Source organism: Notamacropus eugenii, chromosome 6 (assembly GCF_028372415.1).
Source record: "Notamacropus eugenii isolate mMacEug1 chromosome 6, mMacEug1.pri_v2, whole genome shotgun sequence".
NCBI classification, from domain to species: Eukaryota; Metazoa; Chordata; class Mammalia; order Diprotodontia; family Macropodidae; genus Notamacropus; species Notamacropus eugenii.
This window is the reverse complement of record NC_092877.1, coordinates 93,430,539-93,450,338: the sequence shown is the minus strand read 5'-3', so window position 1 is coordinate 93,450,338 and position 19,800 is coordinate 93,430,539. Positions and strand designations below refer to the sequence as shown.

Sequence of the window (19,800 nt, the reverse complement as noted above, 5' to 3'; positions counted from 1 at the left end):
TTGTAGAAAGATTATTAAGAAACCCAACCAAATCAGATTATTCCAGTGATGTTGAAGCATGAAATATTGAATAGATTTGCAAATATTATTATAAGAAACTCTTATCCATTAATGTCAATGGCACTACAGCATTTGGAGTCTTAAATTTACAGTTTCCATTGTGCATGTTGAACATGAAAGTAGAAATTGCACCAAAGCTAAATGAGATGGAAAACGTAGGTGGATTGGACCAGGTATTCACAGAGAAAGTCTTTGTTAGACCATGCATAAATTTAAAGATCAATTCTTAAGATAGCGGAAGGGGACAATATGAAATGCATGGTGAGAGATCATAAATCTGATTATTATCCATAAATAGTGAGTAAGAAAATGTCATTTGATCTGTACTTTCTCACTTTTACCAAGTCTTTTTGAGAATTATTTACACATATATTAGAGTCATCCTTTATAAAAGTTTGAGAATAAAACAGGCATTTACTAACAAGATATCTGTAGCAGGCCACAACTTTATAGTCATGCAGCAGACTGAAAGGCATAAGGAGCAAAAGATCTCACTATATTTATTTTTTGTTCCCTCTAAAAATGTATTTGATTTAGTTAAGCACATACTAGCTTAAAGCCTCACCTCCAACAAGGTGTTTTCAATGCATATGTCATATGTAAGAGAAATAACTTTGTCTACTCACCATCTGATTATTAATATGAAGTGAGACGTAAAGAGGGAGTTGTCTGCTCAAGAAAGGCTTATTGCCCCTATCTTTGAGAACAGGATCCTCAACATAGAATCCAAATCAGCAGATGGTGAGGTCATCCAGGTATTTCTATTCATGGATGACATTTTGCTGCCTTCATTGAGCCCTAGAAAATTATAGTGTCTCTTAAGTCCCTTTTAAAAATTAAAGCCCCTTCCTCTAAAAATTCATTTATTTATTTTTAGATTACGACATTCATTTCCACAAAATTTTGAGTTAACAGTTTTTCTCCCCATCTCTCCTCCCCACCCCATAACACCTTGCATTCTGATTACCCCTTCCCTCAATGTGCCCTCCCTTCTGTCACACCCCACCCTTCCTTTATCCCCATCTTCTTTCTTTTCTTGTAGGACAAGATTGATTTTTATACCCCATTACCTGTAATTCTTATTTCCCAGTTATATGCAATAACAATTCTCAACATTCGTTTCTAATACTTTGAATTCCAACTTCTCTTCCTTCCTCCCTCCCTACCCATCCCCACTGATAAGGCAAGCCATTCAATACAGGCTATATATGTGTCATTTTGCAAAAGACTTCCATAATAATCATGTTGTGTAAGACCAACTATATTTCCCTCCATCCTACCCTGTCTCTCATTTGACCTTGTCCCTTCCCAAAAAAGTTTACTTCTAGTTACTCCCTTCATTTGCCCTCCCTTCTATCATCCCCCTCACCCCACTTGTCCCCTTCTCCCCTACTTTCCTGTAGTGTAAGATAGATTTCCATATCAAATTGAGTGAGCATGTTATTCCCTCCTTAAGCCATATGTGAAGAGGTAAGCTTCACTTTTTTCCTCTCACCTCCTCCCTTTTTTCCTCTATTGAAAAAGATTTTTCTTATCTCTTTCATGAGTGATAATTTGCCCCATTCTATTTCTTCCTTTCTCCTCCCAATATATCCCTCTCGCACCTATTAATTTTATATTTTTATAGATATCATCCCTTCTGATTCAGCTCAACCTGTGCTGTGTGTGTGTGTGTGTGTGTATGTATGTGTGTATAATCCCTCCACCTATTCAAATACTGAGAAAAGTCTCAAGAGTTACAAATATTATCTTTCCATATAGGAATGTAAACAGTTCAGCTTTAGAAAGTCCTTTATGATTTCTCTATCCTGTTTACCTTTTCATGTTTCTCTTGATTCTTGTGTTTGAAAGTCAAATTTTTTTTTTCAGCAAGAATGCTTGAAAGGCCCCTATTTCATTGAATGTCTGTTATTTCCCCTGAAGTATTATACTCAGTTTTTCTGGGTAGGTGATGCTTGGCTTTAATCCCAGTTCCTTTGACTTCTGGAACATCCTATTCCAAGCCCTTCAATCCCTTAATGTAGAAGCTGCCAGATGTTGTGTTTTCCTGATTGTATTTCCACAATACTCAAATTGTTTCTTTCTAGCTGCTTGCAATATTTTCTCCTTGACCTGGGAACTCTGGAATTTGTCCACAATATTCCTTGGAGTTTCTGTTTTGCGGTCTCTTTCAGGAGGTGATTGGTGGATTCTTTCAATATTTATTTTGCTCTCTGGTTCTATAATAACAGGGCAGTTGTCCTTGATAATTTCATGAAAGATAATGTCTAGTGTCTTTTTCTGATCATGGCTTTTAGGTAGTCCCATAATTTTTAATTTGTCTGTCCTTGATCTATTTTCCAGGTCAGTTGTTTTTCCAGTGAGATATTTCACATTATTGTCTATTTTTTATTCTTTTGGTTTTGTTTTGTAACTTCTTGGTTTATCATGTGGTCATTAGCATCCCTGAACTCCACTCTCATTTTGAAAGAACTATTTTCTTCAGTGAGTTTTTGAACCTCCTTTTCCATTTGGCTAATTCTGCTTTGTAAAGCTTTCTCCTTGTTGGCTTTTTGGACCCCTTTTTCCAATTGAGTTAGCCTATTTTTAAAGGTATTATTTTCTTTATCCTTTTTTTGGGTCTCCTTTATCTGTTGAAAAGCAAGCTGTTGACTTGCTTTTCAAGCTCTTCCATGGCCTGAGCCCATTGCATATTCATTTTGGAGGTACTGGATGCAGAAGCCTTGAGTTCCTCTGACAGTATTCATTGTTCTTCCTCATCCTAAAGGATGGAAGGAAATACCTGTTCACCAAGAAAGTAACCTTCTATGGTCTCATTTTTTTACCCTCTTTTGGACTTTTTCCCAGCCAGTTACTTGACTTCTGAATCCTTTGTCAAGAGGAGGGTCCTAGTATTCCTGCTCACCCCAGGACCATGCTAAGGACTGAGATTCAGATCAGCTGCTCAATTTTCCCAGGTGTTTTAAGCTGAGCTGCTCTCACAATGGAAACTGCTCCCCACTGCTGCTGCTGCAGCTGCTCCCTGGGGCCAGTGCTGGGGGAGACCCTGCTCACCTCTCGCCCAGCTGGGAATGCCCTCTCACTGACCTTTGAAACTTTCTTTGGTGCTTGTGGCTTGAGAGGTCTGAGACCCTCCCTGTTGAGGATTCTGCCCCAGAGGCCAGATCCTGTTCCTCCTGGTCCTGCGCCAGGGTTTGGCTCCGCTCTGCTCAGTGTCCCATGGGATAGAGCTTTCCTGTTGGCCTTCCGGGTTTCCTTTGGGTGGAGATCTCTTTCACTCTGTCATTCTGTGGCTTCTGCTGCTCTAGAATTTGTTGCATCATTTTTTTACAGGTATTTTATGGGCTGTGGGGGAAGAGCTAGAGTATATGTGTCTTTCTACTCTGTCATCTTGGCTTCGCCCCTCTCTTAAGTGAAATTCTTAACCACTAAGAATTTTTACCTAGCTATCTACCCACAAAAAAAATAATTGAATGAAGAATGACTATTATCCAGACTCTGATATGCAGTTGAATTTCAACTCATAAAGTGATTTTTTTTCATTGCATGTATCTCAGTCACTAGAAATGCACAGTGAGCTGGGCTCTTAAATAAACAGGAAGTGAGTGAGTTGGATTGCCTTGGGAAATTGAATAGTGTTTCTGAAGATCCTAAGCTTTTCTTTGAAGTAAATGTCCCTCCTTTTGCCATTAATATCCTTCCAGTGATATAGTCTGAGTGTGAGTCATGGGATACCACAGTTTATGTGATAGGTATGTAGTGATAGGTATATAGTGGGTGTGAGTTAGCTACAATAAGAGTTGCATAGAAGGAGCTTTGTAAAGGATATCATCAAAAAAATACTTAATTAGCTAAGGATGTAACCTGGTCATATAGAAAAGTAGTGGTTAGCCCCTGTACTCCACTCTTATCCATTTCATATTAGGAGATTTTGAGGAAGGTCCTCCACTCTTAGTTGAATTCCTTTTTAGAGGATTTATAGAAGAGTGTAGGGAAGCATTGTGCAGGAGGGAAAGATGTGGGTCTGTACAATTGTAGGGTGTGTGTTGAGGACATTGATGTACCAGCTTTATATTGTAAAAACTGAACAGTACATAGAAATATTAGTCATGTATCTTGTCGTATATGTGTTAGGAGTAAGTGTAATGCCTTTGAAAAAATCTCTTTCTACATTAATGCTCTTTCCAGTAAGAAATAGGAATCTTTTCTCAGTGACAACATGCCCCGCCTAGTTTTGATCCTGCCTAGCATTTTCTTGATGGTAGTCCTCATAACTCCTATGGAAAGAAGCTATTATTTTTATTATTACTACTACTGCTACTGTCATTATTAAGTCTTTTGTGGAAGTATTTTAGAAATGTTTTTTGTTTTTAGAAAGTTGATGCAACTAAAGTCAAAGCTCTTCCACATAAAATTTTTGAGAAATCTAATATTTAAAAAATTATATAGTATTTGGGAAATTTCATCAGCATCTACTAAGAGAGATTTCTCAGGTAAAGTTTGGGAACTTTACTCTAAAAATTCTTGCTAAATTTTGCCATGCTAATTAATAACTCAATAATTAATATCTCAGTAGCATGAATGTTCTTTAATATCCTTTCTGAAAGGATATAATAAGAGCTTTATGCACAATACTGTCAGGGAGAACAAATTTCAGTTTTGATTACATTCTAATCATATAATTACAGCAAATTCTTTATTCCCCTAAGGTCTCAAGCCTTAGAATTCTATGTGAGATGCATAAAGTAGTTAATATTCTTTTATCTAAAAGATCAGTCCATTGTGCTATATAAAGCCCAAACTTATTTCTGATGAATCAGGAATTTTATTAGAATAATTTTCAATATTTGATCATTTTAGTTGAGCATCTTTTAAAGGTAACTACCTTGAGAAATCTAGTTTTTTTGTTTTTTGAAAGGGTGGTGCATTTTTTGAAGAAGTGCTTCTGTTTAGATCTTGACTTAGAGTTCAAGGGTGGTGTCTTTATTTAAGTTATTTTTTATTTTGTTTCTGCTTGCATCATAAAATGCCTTGAGATTTTTGATCAAGTAACTGCGAGGGAAATCCGAGACCTGTTGATATACAGAATAAGATAATTTTTCAAAAGTACTTGCAGATTTATTTGGTGGTAATATGTTTTTTAAAGTGCTAAAAATATTAGCTTCTTAGTTTGCATGTGCATTTTACTCTTTGTGCATTTGCTTAGGCCCGAAGAAATTCAGAAGAGAGAGAGACATTTTCATCTGACCGAATTAATTCAAGCAAATCAGAAAAGCATAAAGGTAATAATATTAGGAGAAAAAGGAAACTGACAAACTTGTCTTATGGAAGAAAAAAATAGCATATTGTTTAAAAAATCTCATTAAGAAACTATCTTGTGCTTTTTGTATTGAATCATTTCTTAGATTTATTAGAGTGGTGTGTACTTTGGTGATTGATATCAGAGATGACTTGGAAGCTTCTAGCTTGGTCCATATGTTGTTAGCATATTAGTAATAAGAAAATTCCTGAATACAATAAAGACTTTTAATATATGAAGAGTTTAACATAGAATTTATATATCATTTTAACCCAGAATACTTAGGTTGATATTCTACCATTTAAAACATGTGGCTTTGACTAAATCACTTTTCCATTTTTGGACTGAAGTATGTTCATCTGTAAAATTAGGAGATTAGGCTAGATAAACTTCCAAGATCTTTTCAGAGCCTGTGATTTTATGATCCTTTTAATGTTACCTAAAATTATTTCATAATGTACATAATCTGAAGCAGTCCTGTGAATTGTCCTCAGATTGATTCATAGAAACAGGAATCAGATGCTAGACCATATATTTCATTTAATTCAAATTGTATAATTAATTCTCTTTCCATCTACCTATGCCATTTCATAGAATCAGACATAAGTGTTTGGAAGGGCCCTTAGGGGTGATTGAATCCAACCATATCACCTGAGGCTCACTTACACCAAACCACATCCAAATTAGTGGCCTCTCCAGAATTTCAAAAGTTGTTGGGCATTGAACCCCAGCATTCTTTCTTTTACATCTTATGTCTCTAAGAATTTTGGTTTCTAATATATTTTACCGTCAATTATTTTGATGTGACAAAGTGATTGTGTTGGTAAGATAATCTAAAAAACCATGTATTATCTACTTTGAGGCCTCATTTTTTTACTTTTTCTCCTAATAGAGAATTTCAGATTAGCCTTGCTAGATGACAGTGATGCATGGAATATCTGTTCAAGCTTGGAACCCAGATCTCTAGATAAAAATCTTCTTGAGCTTTTTCCTGTAGTGAGCTGGATTCATTAAAAGTATAGAGTAAAAAGTAGCTTTGGTGTAAATTCAGAGCTGTCAGACTTGAGATTGACAGCACTCCTAAATGGCTCAAACCAGATTCACATGTCATTGGGAAATGTTTAATTAAATAAATAAAACTAGAGTACAATTTAGATAGTGTGAATTTATGGTTTTCTAAGTCAGGATGCCACCTGCAGGAGTTTGTTTTTGAGTTTTCTTCTAAGTGTAGTGATAGGTGGTTGGTCTCAGAATCAGGAAGATTTGAATTCAGGTCTCACTAGTCACTGTGTTACTTTAGGCAAGTCATTTAACCAAAATGTCTCAGGCAGTTCCCTAAGCGTATAAGTTGTGGAATAGGTGCTAATATGCATTGGTAGAGGGAGCTTCCTTGTCAAGGAGTTCTTGTACCAATGAAACCTTAGGTCTGACACCACAGTATCAGCATCCCAGTTTTAAAAATCATGCCATTGGAGAGTCTTCTTTTTTGTTAACAAATACAAGAATGAAAAGTGATGTACTATTAGATAACTGTGTATAACTTTTGGGAAACTATATTTTGGTGCGGTTGAATATTTGTTGGTAAGTATCTGTTATGCCAAAACAAATGTATCAATTTAAATTAAGAAAAGAAATATTGTTGATCTAGTTAAGTAAGGAAAAATGTGAATCTAATATATGTATTATATATAATCGTGTTATTTATTGTTATTTAAATTGTGTATAGAAAAACCTGTACATTTGAAGAGCCTTGTAAATTTTGTGAAGTCCTGGTACAGTGAAATTCATTAGGGTTAGCTAATTAATTAAACACAGCAAAAGATATGAGTCTTTGTTCACGTGGATGTTTGGGATTTGATTTCAGAAGCAGTGGGAGTTGCTCAAAGTAGTAGCTTAACAATGAGAGTTTGAACATGAAGCTATTGAATGTTGGAGACCATTGTCCAGAATAGTTCCTTCAAGTCTGCAATTTTTTTTGCTCTTTTTTTTCAGTAAAAACATCAGATTTTTCACATGAAAGCAAGAATTACAATTTGAACAAGCAAACCAAAAGTGAAGATTCAAGAGGTTCTCTGTCACATTCAAAGTCATCCCCTCATAAAGTACCTGACAAAATAGAAGAAGAGCCCTCTGCGTTGAAAGTGAGCTCTAAGCTGGCACTCCTGAAAAAAAGGGAGGAGAGTAGTTTCCAGAAGAGGAAATCTGCAGAGTCGGGAAAAAAAGAAAATGAAGTTGTAGTAAAAGAAGAGAGAAAATCTCCTAAGAAAAACAAAATCTCTCCATCCAAAACAGAGGTGGGAAGTTTGAAAAAGTTGGCATGATTGTTACGGAGTTTTGAATACTTTGTGTTTTATTCCAAGAGTAGTTTTTAATGAACTTTTCTATCTACAGAGATGGAAGCCTAAATAACAAGCAAATTTCAAATTAATACATCATTCTTAAAATATTTCCCAAATTTGGTGACAGCAATACTACTTTTTATGTACAATATCAAGATACCAAAAATTTCCTAAGGAAAATCTGTTAGAGTTAGTGGAGTATAATGATATGAACACTGGACCCAGGAGTGTAGTTCCATGAGTACCTTTTTGATTTTGGACAGTTGTTATCTAGCTCTCAGTGTTCTTATTGGTCATTGAAGGGACTTCATTATTTAATCTTTAGAGACTTTTTGGACATAAGGAATTCTAAGAATATGTGAGTAATACAACTATCCTGTGAATTTTTATTTTTGTATTTGGGAATCATATAGTATCTTTGAATCTACATTGTCAAACCACCTTATTTTTAGGAAGAAAAAAGAATTCTTCATTCATTCATGCTTCATCATTTGAAATTGAAATAAAAATATTTGCTACTTGAAAATTCTCACCATTATAATTTTTAGTTTAAAAACTGAAATGATATTTTTAAAGTGCTTCTAGTTCTAGCAGTTGCTAAGTATGTTAGAATAAAAATTAACTTTTTTATAAGATTATTTTTCATTTATCTGGTGCAGCCTGGGCTACTTCTCCAGGAAAGCTAAACTACTTGGAGTAGAGGCATGTCTGTTCTTAAGAATGTTGGAGTGTCTATACCATGACCCTTATTTTTCTGAATGTTTTCATAGTTGCATAGCTTTGATTCTTAGAGCTTCAAGACCTAGATACAGAAATAGTGATGTAGTTATTTTATAGTCTTAAAAGTTCAACTCTGTTATAGATTAAATATTTTATTTATGATTTATATCTCACATATTTCCATAAAGGCTTTGGTGATGACTAGAAATAAAAATACAGGAGATCATTTGAGGAGGGAGGGACATGGGATTAAATATAGATCACCTCTGTTATGATTTAAATGTGATTTATGGGCTTGGAAACTGAATGATGATTAGAGCATTTGTTCTAGTGGAATATGTCATTTTGTGGTGAATGGATCACATGGTACCAGGAGCACCTCTCTTCTTTCTTCTGCCACCTTCTTGTTGGCTGTTAATCCTCCTTTTAACCTCAGAGAATATTTATTTTCTAGGGTGAGCTTGCACCTTGTTAGGTCCAGCTTTAAGAATGTGATGTTTCTCTAAGTTAGAGGTTTTTAATGTTCAAGGACCAAATATAAGATGAATATAGATTTATAATTTTGGTTAAATGTAGAGGTCTTTGCTTTTTAAAATGTGCCAGGCCCTTTGAATTCTTAAGGTTTTATATTTTCTTTTAAATTTATTAACTCTGTGTTTAGCAAATAAGTTTCTGTGACCAAGTTCATTCATATCAAGTATAATTTATTAGACACCTATTATATGCAAAGCACTATGCCTAGTGTTGGAGGAGATAATAGTAATAATATTATATCCTTGGTCCATATGTTTATGGATCTTACACTCTGTAGAGGGGTGGGAGTATGATATGTAAACCGATATATAACTGTACATATATATATAATTGTAGCACTTATAATGCAGGATAAAGAAGTTGAAATAGAGGAGTACTATGCAAGGTTTGAGGAAGGAAAGATCCTTCAGAAAGGAGTTGTCCATAGAATCATGACAGGCTGCAGAGAGGTCCAGAAGAGTAAGGACTAAAAAAAGGCCATTGTAATGGGCAGTTAGGAGGTCGTTGGTGATTTTGAGAAAGTGTTTTATTAGAATGTCTGAGACAGAAGTCAGGTTGCAGCAGGTAAGGTACGATAAAAGTGGACTCGTAGTATATAGGCAGGGGTAAAAGCAAAGTACGGATACTTCTGGCAAACTGAACTGCTTAGCATCTCCTGATGATGCCCAGGCTTCCCTGCCTCTGACTTTATTCCCTTGTCCTCTATGCTTAGAAATTTCCACCCCTCCTCCATTTTCCAATCTCTTAAAAGTCTCCTAATTCAGCTCTGAGGGCATTTTCTGAATATATATATTTTTTAGTTTTCAACATTTATCTTTTTATAAGATCTTGATTTCCAAATTTTTCCCCTCCCCTTCCCATCTCCAAGACAGCAAGCAATCTGATATAGATTATACATGTGCAATCATATTAAATGTATTTCTCCACCCTAATTCTTTAATGTATAATTCCAAGTCACTTCTTCCATGAGGCAAGCCTTCTCTGATTCTTTAGTTAGGAGTAAATCTCTCTCTATTTATGCCTGCTATTTTTTTGACTTTCATGGCATCCCACTAACTTTGTCTTTTTACCTTTCTGACTAAACCTTTTCTTTTTCTTTTTTTGACCCCACTTACTTCCAAACCCTTGAGGGCCCCCAAGATTCTGCCCCTCAGCCCTCCTCTCGTTGTTTGCTCTAGGCCTGTCTCATCCACTTTTAAAACTTCAGCCTCTTTACAGGTGACTCCTAGATTTATACCTGTATTTCTGTTCTCTTTTGAGCTTCCATACTGAACAAATTAAAACATGAACATGAGCATTTCCTTCTAATTGGTTTTTCCTTTTTTTTCCTATTGCAATCCCAAAGTCTGTAAGTCCTGATGATACTGAAAAGAAACGCACTAATTACCAGGCTTATAGAAGCTACCTGAATCGAGAGGGTCCCAAAGCTCTAGGCTCAAAGGAGATTCCAAAAGTAAGTAACAGTGTGGTTGTAAATAAAATATGTCCTTTATATCTGTGTACTTGTTCAATTAAATAGAATAAGAATTTATTAGAATTATGTGCAAGGTATATGTATATTACTTGAACATGTATATAACATATACAGTGATTAGTTATAAGTTTAGATTTTTTTCTAATTCCTTTTTCTACTGAAAATGTAATGATTGTTGGATTTTTTTTTTTTTTTACATTAGAAATGTGTCTTAATCTTTAGTAGAGGCTCATCCAGTTACTTTGAATTAATTAAATGAACTTTAAAAAATCTCAGAGCTTTCCATAGTGGAAAGTTTATTAGCGATCATCTTTTCTAGAGGGTTCTTAATTTTGGTTTCGTGAACTTGTTTTTAAAAGATATTTAGGTAACTGTTTCAGTATAATTGTTTTCCTTTGTAATTATGTGTATTTTATGCCTTTAAAAAACATTATTCTGAGAAAGGGTGTGTATAGCGCCAATATGATTTTCACAGTACCTAGGGTCAGCAGTTCTGAATCTTGAAATACAACAGACTCTCCACATGGAAGACAGAACCAAAACATTTATTCAGACACCAGAAAGCTGAATCCATCATAGTAACAAAGACATCTATACACAATAATAATGCAGGGAGCAACACCAGCCCCAAGCCTTTCCTCTGTTAGACTTCCCTCAAACCAGCTACCTTAAACAAATCACAAGCTCTCTCACTTATGCTAGCCGGCTACCTTTCCCAGCTCTGATTGCTCTCTGACTAACTTCCTCTCAGCTCTGCCCTAGCTCTATCCCTTCCTGCTCCATGTGACTTAGACTCATGTGACTCAGGCTTCCATGTGACTTAAGCAGGTCCCATGGACCTATTAATGGGTGGGAAAGATCTTCCCATTAAGAAGCAAAATTACATTAACAATAAACAAAAATACATTGTCAGTACAGTCTATAGGACTTACCAAATTGCAAAAGGGGGCCATGACACAAAAAGGTTAAGAGCCTGTTATTCAGTTGAACGTGTACCTTAGCTGGAATCTCTTCTATAACATCACTGACAAGTGGTCATCCAGTCCCTACTTGAATATCTCTTATGATTGGGAACTCACTATCTCTTGAAACATCCCATTCAGCTTTTGAATATTTGTGCTTTTTAAGAAGTTTTTCCTTACTCTGAACTGGAATATGGCCCTTTGCAACTTTTGTACTATCTCTCTGGAGTCAAAAAGGATAAGTCTGATCTCTTTTCCTTACAGCTGCCCTTATAACACCTATCGTGTTCCCCTATAAGTCTTCTCTGGACTAAATATTCCCAGATCCTTTAGTTGATGCTTGGATAGCATGGTTTCTAGGCTCTTCACCATTCAGGTCATTCTGAACCATTCAGGTTCAAAACTCATTTTATTTTGTTAACATCCATCCTAAAATATTGTACCCAGAATTGATCATGTTATTTCAGTTACTTCATCAGGGCTAGAATATAATAATGTAACCTCCTTCTTTCTGGATATTATTTCTTTGTCAGTGGAGTCTAAATTGCCTTTTATTTTTTTGTCATATTATTGTCTTTGTCATATTGACTTGTGGTGAACTTGCAGCCCATTAAAACTTAAAGATCTTTTTTCCTACCCACATACATACATGTTGTATACATGTATATACATGTTGTATAGTCATACATCTTCCATTCTGCACTTGAGCAGTTTTGAACTTAAATGTAGGACTTAATCCCTGTTAAATTTAATCTCCAGCCAAAATTCTGGCTTATCTAGACTTCTTATGATTTTTGGCTTTCTTTAGATGTATTTGCTAACTCTTTCAGTTTTGGATTAATTGTAAATTTAATGTGTTCTGTCCATGCTTTCATTTAAACCTATTAAGGATGGGCTTACCCCTGTTTATGTTCATTGTTTGGATACAATGAGGTATTTGCAGATCATTGAACAGTTAATAAAAGGTGATTTACTTTGCTATAATACATCAAGGACATACAACAAGCATATGGTGACACTTTGTTTTTCCACATGCACACACTCATATGAAAACATGTCTTTATGATGACTTGTGGTATTAAAAAAATCAACAAAGTTAGAGGGTCCTTGACTCCATGTTTTTATGCTCTTTGATTACCTGGAGCTCTGTGTCAAGTGAGGCAGGGGCCAATCAAATTCCAGGGATGGCTTTGTTATCTTTCAGGAAAAACTTCCCTGTTTTGTCAAATGAGGGAAGCTAGATAAAATGGGTAAAACAGATTCCTGTGTGTATACCATTAGGTTGATTATTAATCCACAACACCCCATTTAGTCTACTAGCATATCATTAAGACAGACTATGAAATTCTTTGGTTTGATTTAAGTATATTAGTCCATAGTATCCCCTTGATCTGACAGGTAACTGTTACAAAGGTAATGAAGTTAGTCTGATGTGACCTGTTCTTGATAAACTATGCTGGGTCTTGGTGATCACTGCTTTTCTTCTTATATCAGTCAGCTGACATTTATTAAGTGCCTGCTGTGTGCCAGGTACAGTGCTAGGGACTAAGTATATTAAGACAAAAATGAAATGGTCCTTGCTCTCAAAGAGCTTACGTTTTTCTAATGGAAATATATTATAAACACATAAATATATTATGCAAAATAATTACTAGATAGTTTTTTTTAGGAGTAGTGGAGGAAGGCACTAGTAGCTGGAAGGAGTGAGGGGAAATTAGGAAAGGCCTCATTTAGAAATTGACCTGATCTTTGAAGCATACTCACTGCAAACCATACCCTTTAATATTACTTTATAGAATTTACTAAATCTTTGAAATTTAAGACATTTTTCCTTCTACCCATTACCATTTTTCCTGTTGTTCATGGTTAAAAATGTTGGTAGCTCTCGGCAATCACAGTTCTGGGATATAACTTGAATACACTGAGACATCCAGATACTCTTAGCCCTCTCTTTATCTTGGAATTCCACTGTTTATTTGAATATCTTTTCTCAGATATCTTTTTTATTCAAATGTCTTTTTCATTTGGATGCTCATTCTCCTTGGATAAAACCAGAATCTTTATAAGAATTGAGTAATTCTATCTTTATTACATTATTGGCTATTGTTTTGCTTACTTTAACAGTCACTGCTTTCCTTTCCTGTTTTTCCTTTTCCTTCTACCATGTGTTTTCTTGAGCCTTCATTGGGAGTCATATCTGATAATTGAGTTTTTATCTCTCCTGATCTAATTTTCATTGGACTGTGTCACTTTTACTTAGTCTTTAGTTACCTACCCTTGATTCTCTTTTCTGCATTTTAAAAAATCTAAATTGGTCCATGAGTTCCCCTTTATCTATTGGAATAGTATGTGTCTCTGCTCTCTAGAGTTTGATTCTTGAGAAACCTTGTCTTGTTTGGGCCAATTTCTCCTATTTATACCATTTTAGGCTTTGAGATGTTTCTTTTCTCTGATACTTGAAATTTGTTCTCCCTAAGTCTAGGATATGTGTTAGACTATACTTTGCCCACTGTATGTTGGCCTTATCTTTTTACTCATATTTATAAGATGAAGTACTTACTCCCTCTCAAAGTTCCCATTATTTCCCTTTCTAAAATTTCCTTTTAAATTTCCTTTTTAAAATTTAAAATTCACCATTTCTTTTTTAATAGGGTGGATATTTGAATTGAAATGCTGAATTTTATACTACTATTAATTTTTTAATGTTACCCAGTATAAAAAATAAGTAGTTTTATGTTTGTTTGAAGCAAATTTCTATCATGCTATCTATGCAGGGCTTCAAATTAACAAAATTAACATCTTGTGATTGATAGTGCCTAAGTATTTCTTTAGAATGCTAACATAAAGTAAAAAAATTTTAAAAAAGAATGCTCACATAGTTCCTTTCTGAACATTTTGTTTTTCAGGGAGCTGAAAATTGCCTGGAAGGCTTAATATTTGTAATTACGGGAGTCCTGGAATCTATTGAAAGAGATGATGCCAAGTCTCTAATTGAACGGTATGGAGGGAAAGTAACTGGAAATGTCAGCAAAAAAACAAGTTACCTTGTTATGGGACGTGATAGTGGGCAATCTAAAAGTGATAAGGTATGTATAGCTCTGTTTCGTGTAAAATGAAGGAGAGCATAGTTGGTAGTTTCTGTGTGCCACAGTTTCTATTAATATCACTTTTTCCCTTATAGAGAACTTATTTGGTCCATCTTTTCCAGCTGACTTCCTACACAATTTTTTTTTAACCTCATCTGGTTAATTCTTATTTACTTGGTGGAGTTAGATTATCTTTTTATTTTGAGAATTGTCATAGATCTTAAAGTTTTCATCTAGCCAGAAGTGTTCCTCTCTGTGGAAATGTGGACTTCCATTTTTATTATTTATTTAAAGTACAACTCTTGTAAATTTTTAAATTATAGCTGATTTACCTGTCTGCATCAGTAGAAGGAATTTTCCCTATGGAAGTGCTGCATGCCAGTGACATCATAGGTACAGACCTATGGCAAACCATTCACCCCTTTGCCTTCCCCAAAAAAGTCCGTAAAAAAGAAGTGACTGGCCACAGAGAGGCAGAGCGCAAGAGAAGTATTTTATCTAGCCTTTAGTTATTTTGCCCTTCTCTTTTGGGGTACAAATGGAAAGTATCCCTTAGAAGGTGGCCCTCTGAGTACTACTGACAATTAGAACTTACATTTGTATAGTGTTTTAGAGTATTCCAAGTGAGTTATATACATGACTTCCTTTGATCCTCAGTGTAGCCCTGTGAGGTAGTAGAAGTGTTGTGCACCCCGCTTTGCAGATGAGGAGACTCAGGCTCAGAGAGATGAAGGCCTTTTCCTAGTACTTACGTAGCGCTTGACTGTTGGAGTCAGGTCTCAAGCCAAATTCAATGCATTCCCAATACCTTGCCCTAAGTCTTCCTTGTAAAGGAAGGGTTCTGTGTTCTGTCTGCTTTATGACTATGTGACTTTTGCATTTGTGTTTTCTCTAGTTATGCTCATCTGAGTATTTGTGTATGTGTGGACTGTGTTATAAACTTTCTATTTTATAATTAGGCTCTAGAATAATATTTACAGAAACCAATGACAAAGATGTAAGTTTTTCTTTTTTGATTTTTAATTCTTTAGGCTTTGGCTTTGGGAACAAAAATTATTGATGAAGATGGCCTGTTGGATCTCATAAGGACCTTGCCTGGCAAGAAGTCCAAATACGAAATAGCATTTGAAGCTGAGGTTAGTATGCAGTGACCTGTTACTCCTTTCAAGTTAATTTTTCCTATTTTCACATACAGGAAGTTCTTGGACTATCACATACTACTTTATAATAATTATAACTGCTGTTTCCACCAAAAAGTAGTCACACCTTATTTCCTGTAAGGTTTCCTTTAGCTTTTGGGTGTGATTTGGCAGGATGTCTGATTATTTTTTCAGCCCTTTTAAGCTACATCTGAGAACAAAGGAGGAAGTTATATCTGGTCACCATTTATTTTTCATTTTCTTGGGTGAACTGTATGCAAAGCTTCTTGAACAGAAGCTTCTTCATACTTAAATCATAGTATCACAGATCTAGAAGGAGCCTTCCAAGTCATCTGATTCAACCCTGTCATTTTACGGAATTGAAAATGGAGGCCCAGACAAGTGAAATGACTTGCCCAGTAAAAACGCTAATCAGCTTGGGAGTCATAAGATCTGAGTTTCTCTTTACAATATCATTTTGCCTCTTAGATTTATCCCTGTTGGACTGTAAGCTTTTTGAAGACCTGGTCTCATTTATATCCCCAGCAGCTAGCACTGTGTGTTTCACATCATAGCCACTTAATAAAAGACAGTTCTTGCTTTACATAAGTTGGCATCAATCAAGTCCCTGTCCTGGGCTCAGGCTCCAGTTTCTGGCTGCAGGCGATGGCAGCAGTGTCTTGCAAGTGCAGTCCCACCAGGGTCCTTGCTACAGTCATTGAAGCTGCTCTGCAGAGCTGTGGAGGAGGAGAGAGCTGCTGAATAGTTCACTTAGGTTAAGGGGGAACAGACTGTATTATGAATGAAGCTATGAAAATTAAATGGTGGATAAAGATTATAGCTCAGCAGTGGTAGGATAATTTGTAGCTCTTTGGTTCTGCCTTAATGCTACCATTCAATTTTCTTTTCTTAAAATGTCCCAATCATCCTGTTCAAAGAGCCTATCCAAACTCCCAAACCACCCACCAGAACCAAATAGACACATTCAAAGCTTCTGGAACTTGAAGAAAGAAAGGAAGAGGGACGTGAAGGCTTTTTGCTCCTACTTCCTTGTTTTTGCTCATGTCATTTCCCTCACCTAGCACTGAGTCATCTTTTTTTTATTATTTGTTTTCACTTTTCAACAATCATTCCATAATTTTAGATTTTCTCTCCCTCCCTCCCTAAGATGGCATGCAGTCTTATATGGGTTCTACACATATATTCTTATTAAATACCTTTTCACCTCAGTCATGTTGTGTAGAAGAATTAAAACGAATGGGAGAAACAATGAGAAAAAACAAAACAGCATAAAAGAAAATTGTCTGCTTCATTCTCTGTTCTAATTCTGTAGTTCTTTCTCTGAATGTGGATGGCATTTTGCCTCTAGAGTCCTTTGAAAATGTTTTAGGTCCTTGCATTACTGTGAAGGGCTAAGTCTACCAGAAACAGTTCTCGCACACTGTGGCTGTTACTGTGTATAATGTTCTCCTAGTTCTGTTCATTTCATTCAGCATTTCAGTTCATATAAGTCTTTCCAGGTTTTTCTGAAGTCTGAATCATCTTTTTAATTTAGCTATTTGTCCCTCTCTCCCTGCTGACACCCCACCCCCCACCCCCCCAATTAAAAACACATGTTTACGTGTTTAAGTATTAAAATTTGAAGCTCAGCTTGTTTTTTTCCATGAGGTTTTGACAAATGATTTCAGGCTATAGTGGTCTCTCATCAAAAATCTTATATGGCACTTGAACATCCCTGTCTCACAACTGGGACCCCTAAAACAGGTATTCCAGGTTTAAGATACTGTGTATCGACTCAAAACTAGCTCATAAGCCTCCACCAATGTATTACATTTCTCGTGTCAGCCAGATGTACTTTAATTCAAAGTGAAGGGATTAGTGGAATAGCATAGTAAAAGAAAAGTTGAAATTGAATGTAAGCCTAAGCCTGGAGTATACTCTCCCTAAAATAAACATACCATCAGTGGTGAACCTAGGCATATGTAAGGATCATGCATGAAGGACACACTCTCAAGGAGTACTTGTGGCCAAGGTCCAGATGAAAGAGCAGCTCAGCCTCTGATGCTCTAGGACTACAAATATATCATGTTTCTCCCACTGAGCACCTCTTAGATGTTGTGTCTTTGCTGGGTGTGATGTTAGGTCCTGCTAGTCTCATGGTCCCTACTGAGCATGTAGTCTAAGGGGATTTCTTTGCTGGTATCAGACCATTTGGGAGGTTAGGTTCTGTTGTAACTTCTGGGTGATACGCTCTTCTGGCCACTGCTCTCTGTTAAAATTTCTGAGATTTATCTTTTCCCGTGCTTCAGTGTAAGCTTGATTGTGCTTGGGTATGGTGTCTAAACCTCCTCCTTATAATGGTGAGTTTACAGCTAACAAAAGATGAGCAGAGTACCCCCATGCTTAGAAAGTCAAGACCTAAGTTATAAAATTATTTTTGTCTAGAATTTAGTTCTTCCCCGATCTTGTTTTTCCATTTACCCTCCTACCCCAAATCTATTTTTTTCCCCAGTACTTAGATTTGTGAGAATTGGCTTATGAGACAGGGATAAGTAGTGGCAAAGTGGTTGGGCCCATGTTTTCTGTTAGTAGTTAGTCATCTTTAAAGCATTAAATATTCTCATCCCACCCAGATCAAATCTCAGAAAAACTGGAAATAGAACACAACACATTTTTCAGAGTGGATATATATATAAGTGTGAGATTCTGCCATCCTTGCTTTTCAAATTTGAGATTACTTAATTTGCTCTAACTTGAAAGAGAATTATGTGTTTTTGCTTTTATATGTACCATTTGTACCATTTAATAAAAGATTTTCTCTAATTTTGAAAATGTTTTCACTAGCAACAAAAATCTTCCTTTAAAGACAGTAATGAATTGAATACTTTACTTTTGCAAGTATAAATTGAAGGATAGGGATTCTGTCTGCTTTGTCATGTTCCTTCTAGAAATTTTATCTTTTCCAATTTTAAGGTAAAGAAGGAAAAATCAAAACTGGAGAAGACACCACAAAAATCTGATCAGGGAAAAAGAAAAACTAGCCCAAATAAGAAGGACTCTGAATCTAAAAAGAACAAATTAAGTCCCAAAAAAGACAGTTCCAGGAAATCAGTCAAAACAGAAATCAGTGAATTTCAAAAAGGCCTGGACTTCAAGCAAGTGGATGGGGAGAAGAAAGATGTCTTAAGCCCAGAGAAATATGCTACTGACCAAAGCAAAGACAAACCTGAGAGTTTGCTTTGGGTGGATAAATATAAGCCCACCTCTCTTAAGACCATAATTGGACAGCAAGGTGACCAGAGTTGTGCTAATAAACTCTTACGATGGCTCCGCAACTGGCACAAGAACACGTCTGAAGATAAGAAACATGGTGATTATAGAGCTTAACTTGATATGTGTGTTGACAGATTTCCTCATGTGTTTGTAGTTAATGTTTCTTCATCAGCACTCTGGGGATCATAGGATTTAGAATTGAAAAGGACTTTAAAGATTATCTCTTTCAACCCCTCTCCCCTCTTTTACAGGTAGGGATACTGAGGCCCAGAGCTCTTCTGTGACTTGCCTAAGGTCATTCAGGTAGTAAAGAGCAGAGCCTGAATTCTGACCCAGGTTCTTGGATGTTCCCTGCGCCCCAGAAAAATCCCACCTTGTCCCCACCCTCTCCTTTCCCTGCTATTTCCCCTGGTGATCTTTGTACTGCACTGCTAAATTACCTTTCTACACTGCAGGAAAAAATGAAATTCCAGGAGAATGTCACAATAGACTTCATTTCACACAGACTTTGAATTGCTGTCAGTGGCCATTATTACAGTTTTTAAAGGGACTCTGAAAATTTACTATGTTTTTTCCCCCTAAGTGCTCTCAAATAAAAGAAAGAAGCCAATGTTTTGGTTGGAGCCAGGTGCTTTACTTTTGAAAATGGAAAGCTGTGTAATTTTAATCAGTAGTATGGTATTGAACTGAGAGTATGGGAATCTTTAGATCATAAATGTCAATATTTTCTTCATCTTTAAGAGTAGAGCGCAGTCTTTCTGGAGAGATTTTTGAATACTCCTTAGTGGGAATGTTGGTACTCACTCTGACGTTGTTCTTCTTTATGTGCAGTAAGAATTATAGTGAATTAGTTCCAAGGATGAAAAATTTCTTTGTGCTATCAGGGTAGTCAAAAGAATTTGAATCAAGGGATG

The 19,800-nt window shown here is 35.9% G+C and overlaps 1 protein-coding gene across 9 annotated transcripts in view; it reads left to right on the top strand.

Annotated features, from left to right (window-relative positions):
* Nucleotides 1-19,800, top strand: part of RFC1 (replication factor C subunit 1) — a 97,031-nt gene that overhangs the window by 54,082 nt on the left and 23,149 nt on the right. For all 9 annotated transcript variants that reach the window (XR_011969551.1, XR_011969552.1, XM_072620507.1 and 6 more), the window contains 6 exons: nt 5,267-5,342; nt 7,352-7,653; nt 10,298-10,405; nt 14,295-14,474; nt 15,506-15,610; nt 18,587-18,983. Coding sequence is in view for 7 of the 9 variants with exons in the window: in XM_072620507.1 (XP_072476608.1) it covers nt 5,267-5,342; nt 7,352-7,653; nt 10,298-10,405; nt 14,295-14,474; nt 15,506-15,610; nt 18,587-18,983 (1,168 nt within the window). In the remaining 2 variants the exon portion in view is untranslated. The remainder of the gene's footprint in view (nt 1-5,266; nt 5,343-7,351; nt 7,654-10,297; nt 10,406-14,294; nt 14,475-15,505; nt 15,611-18,586; nt 18,984-19,800) is intronic.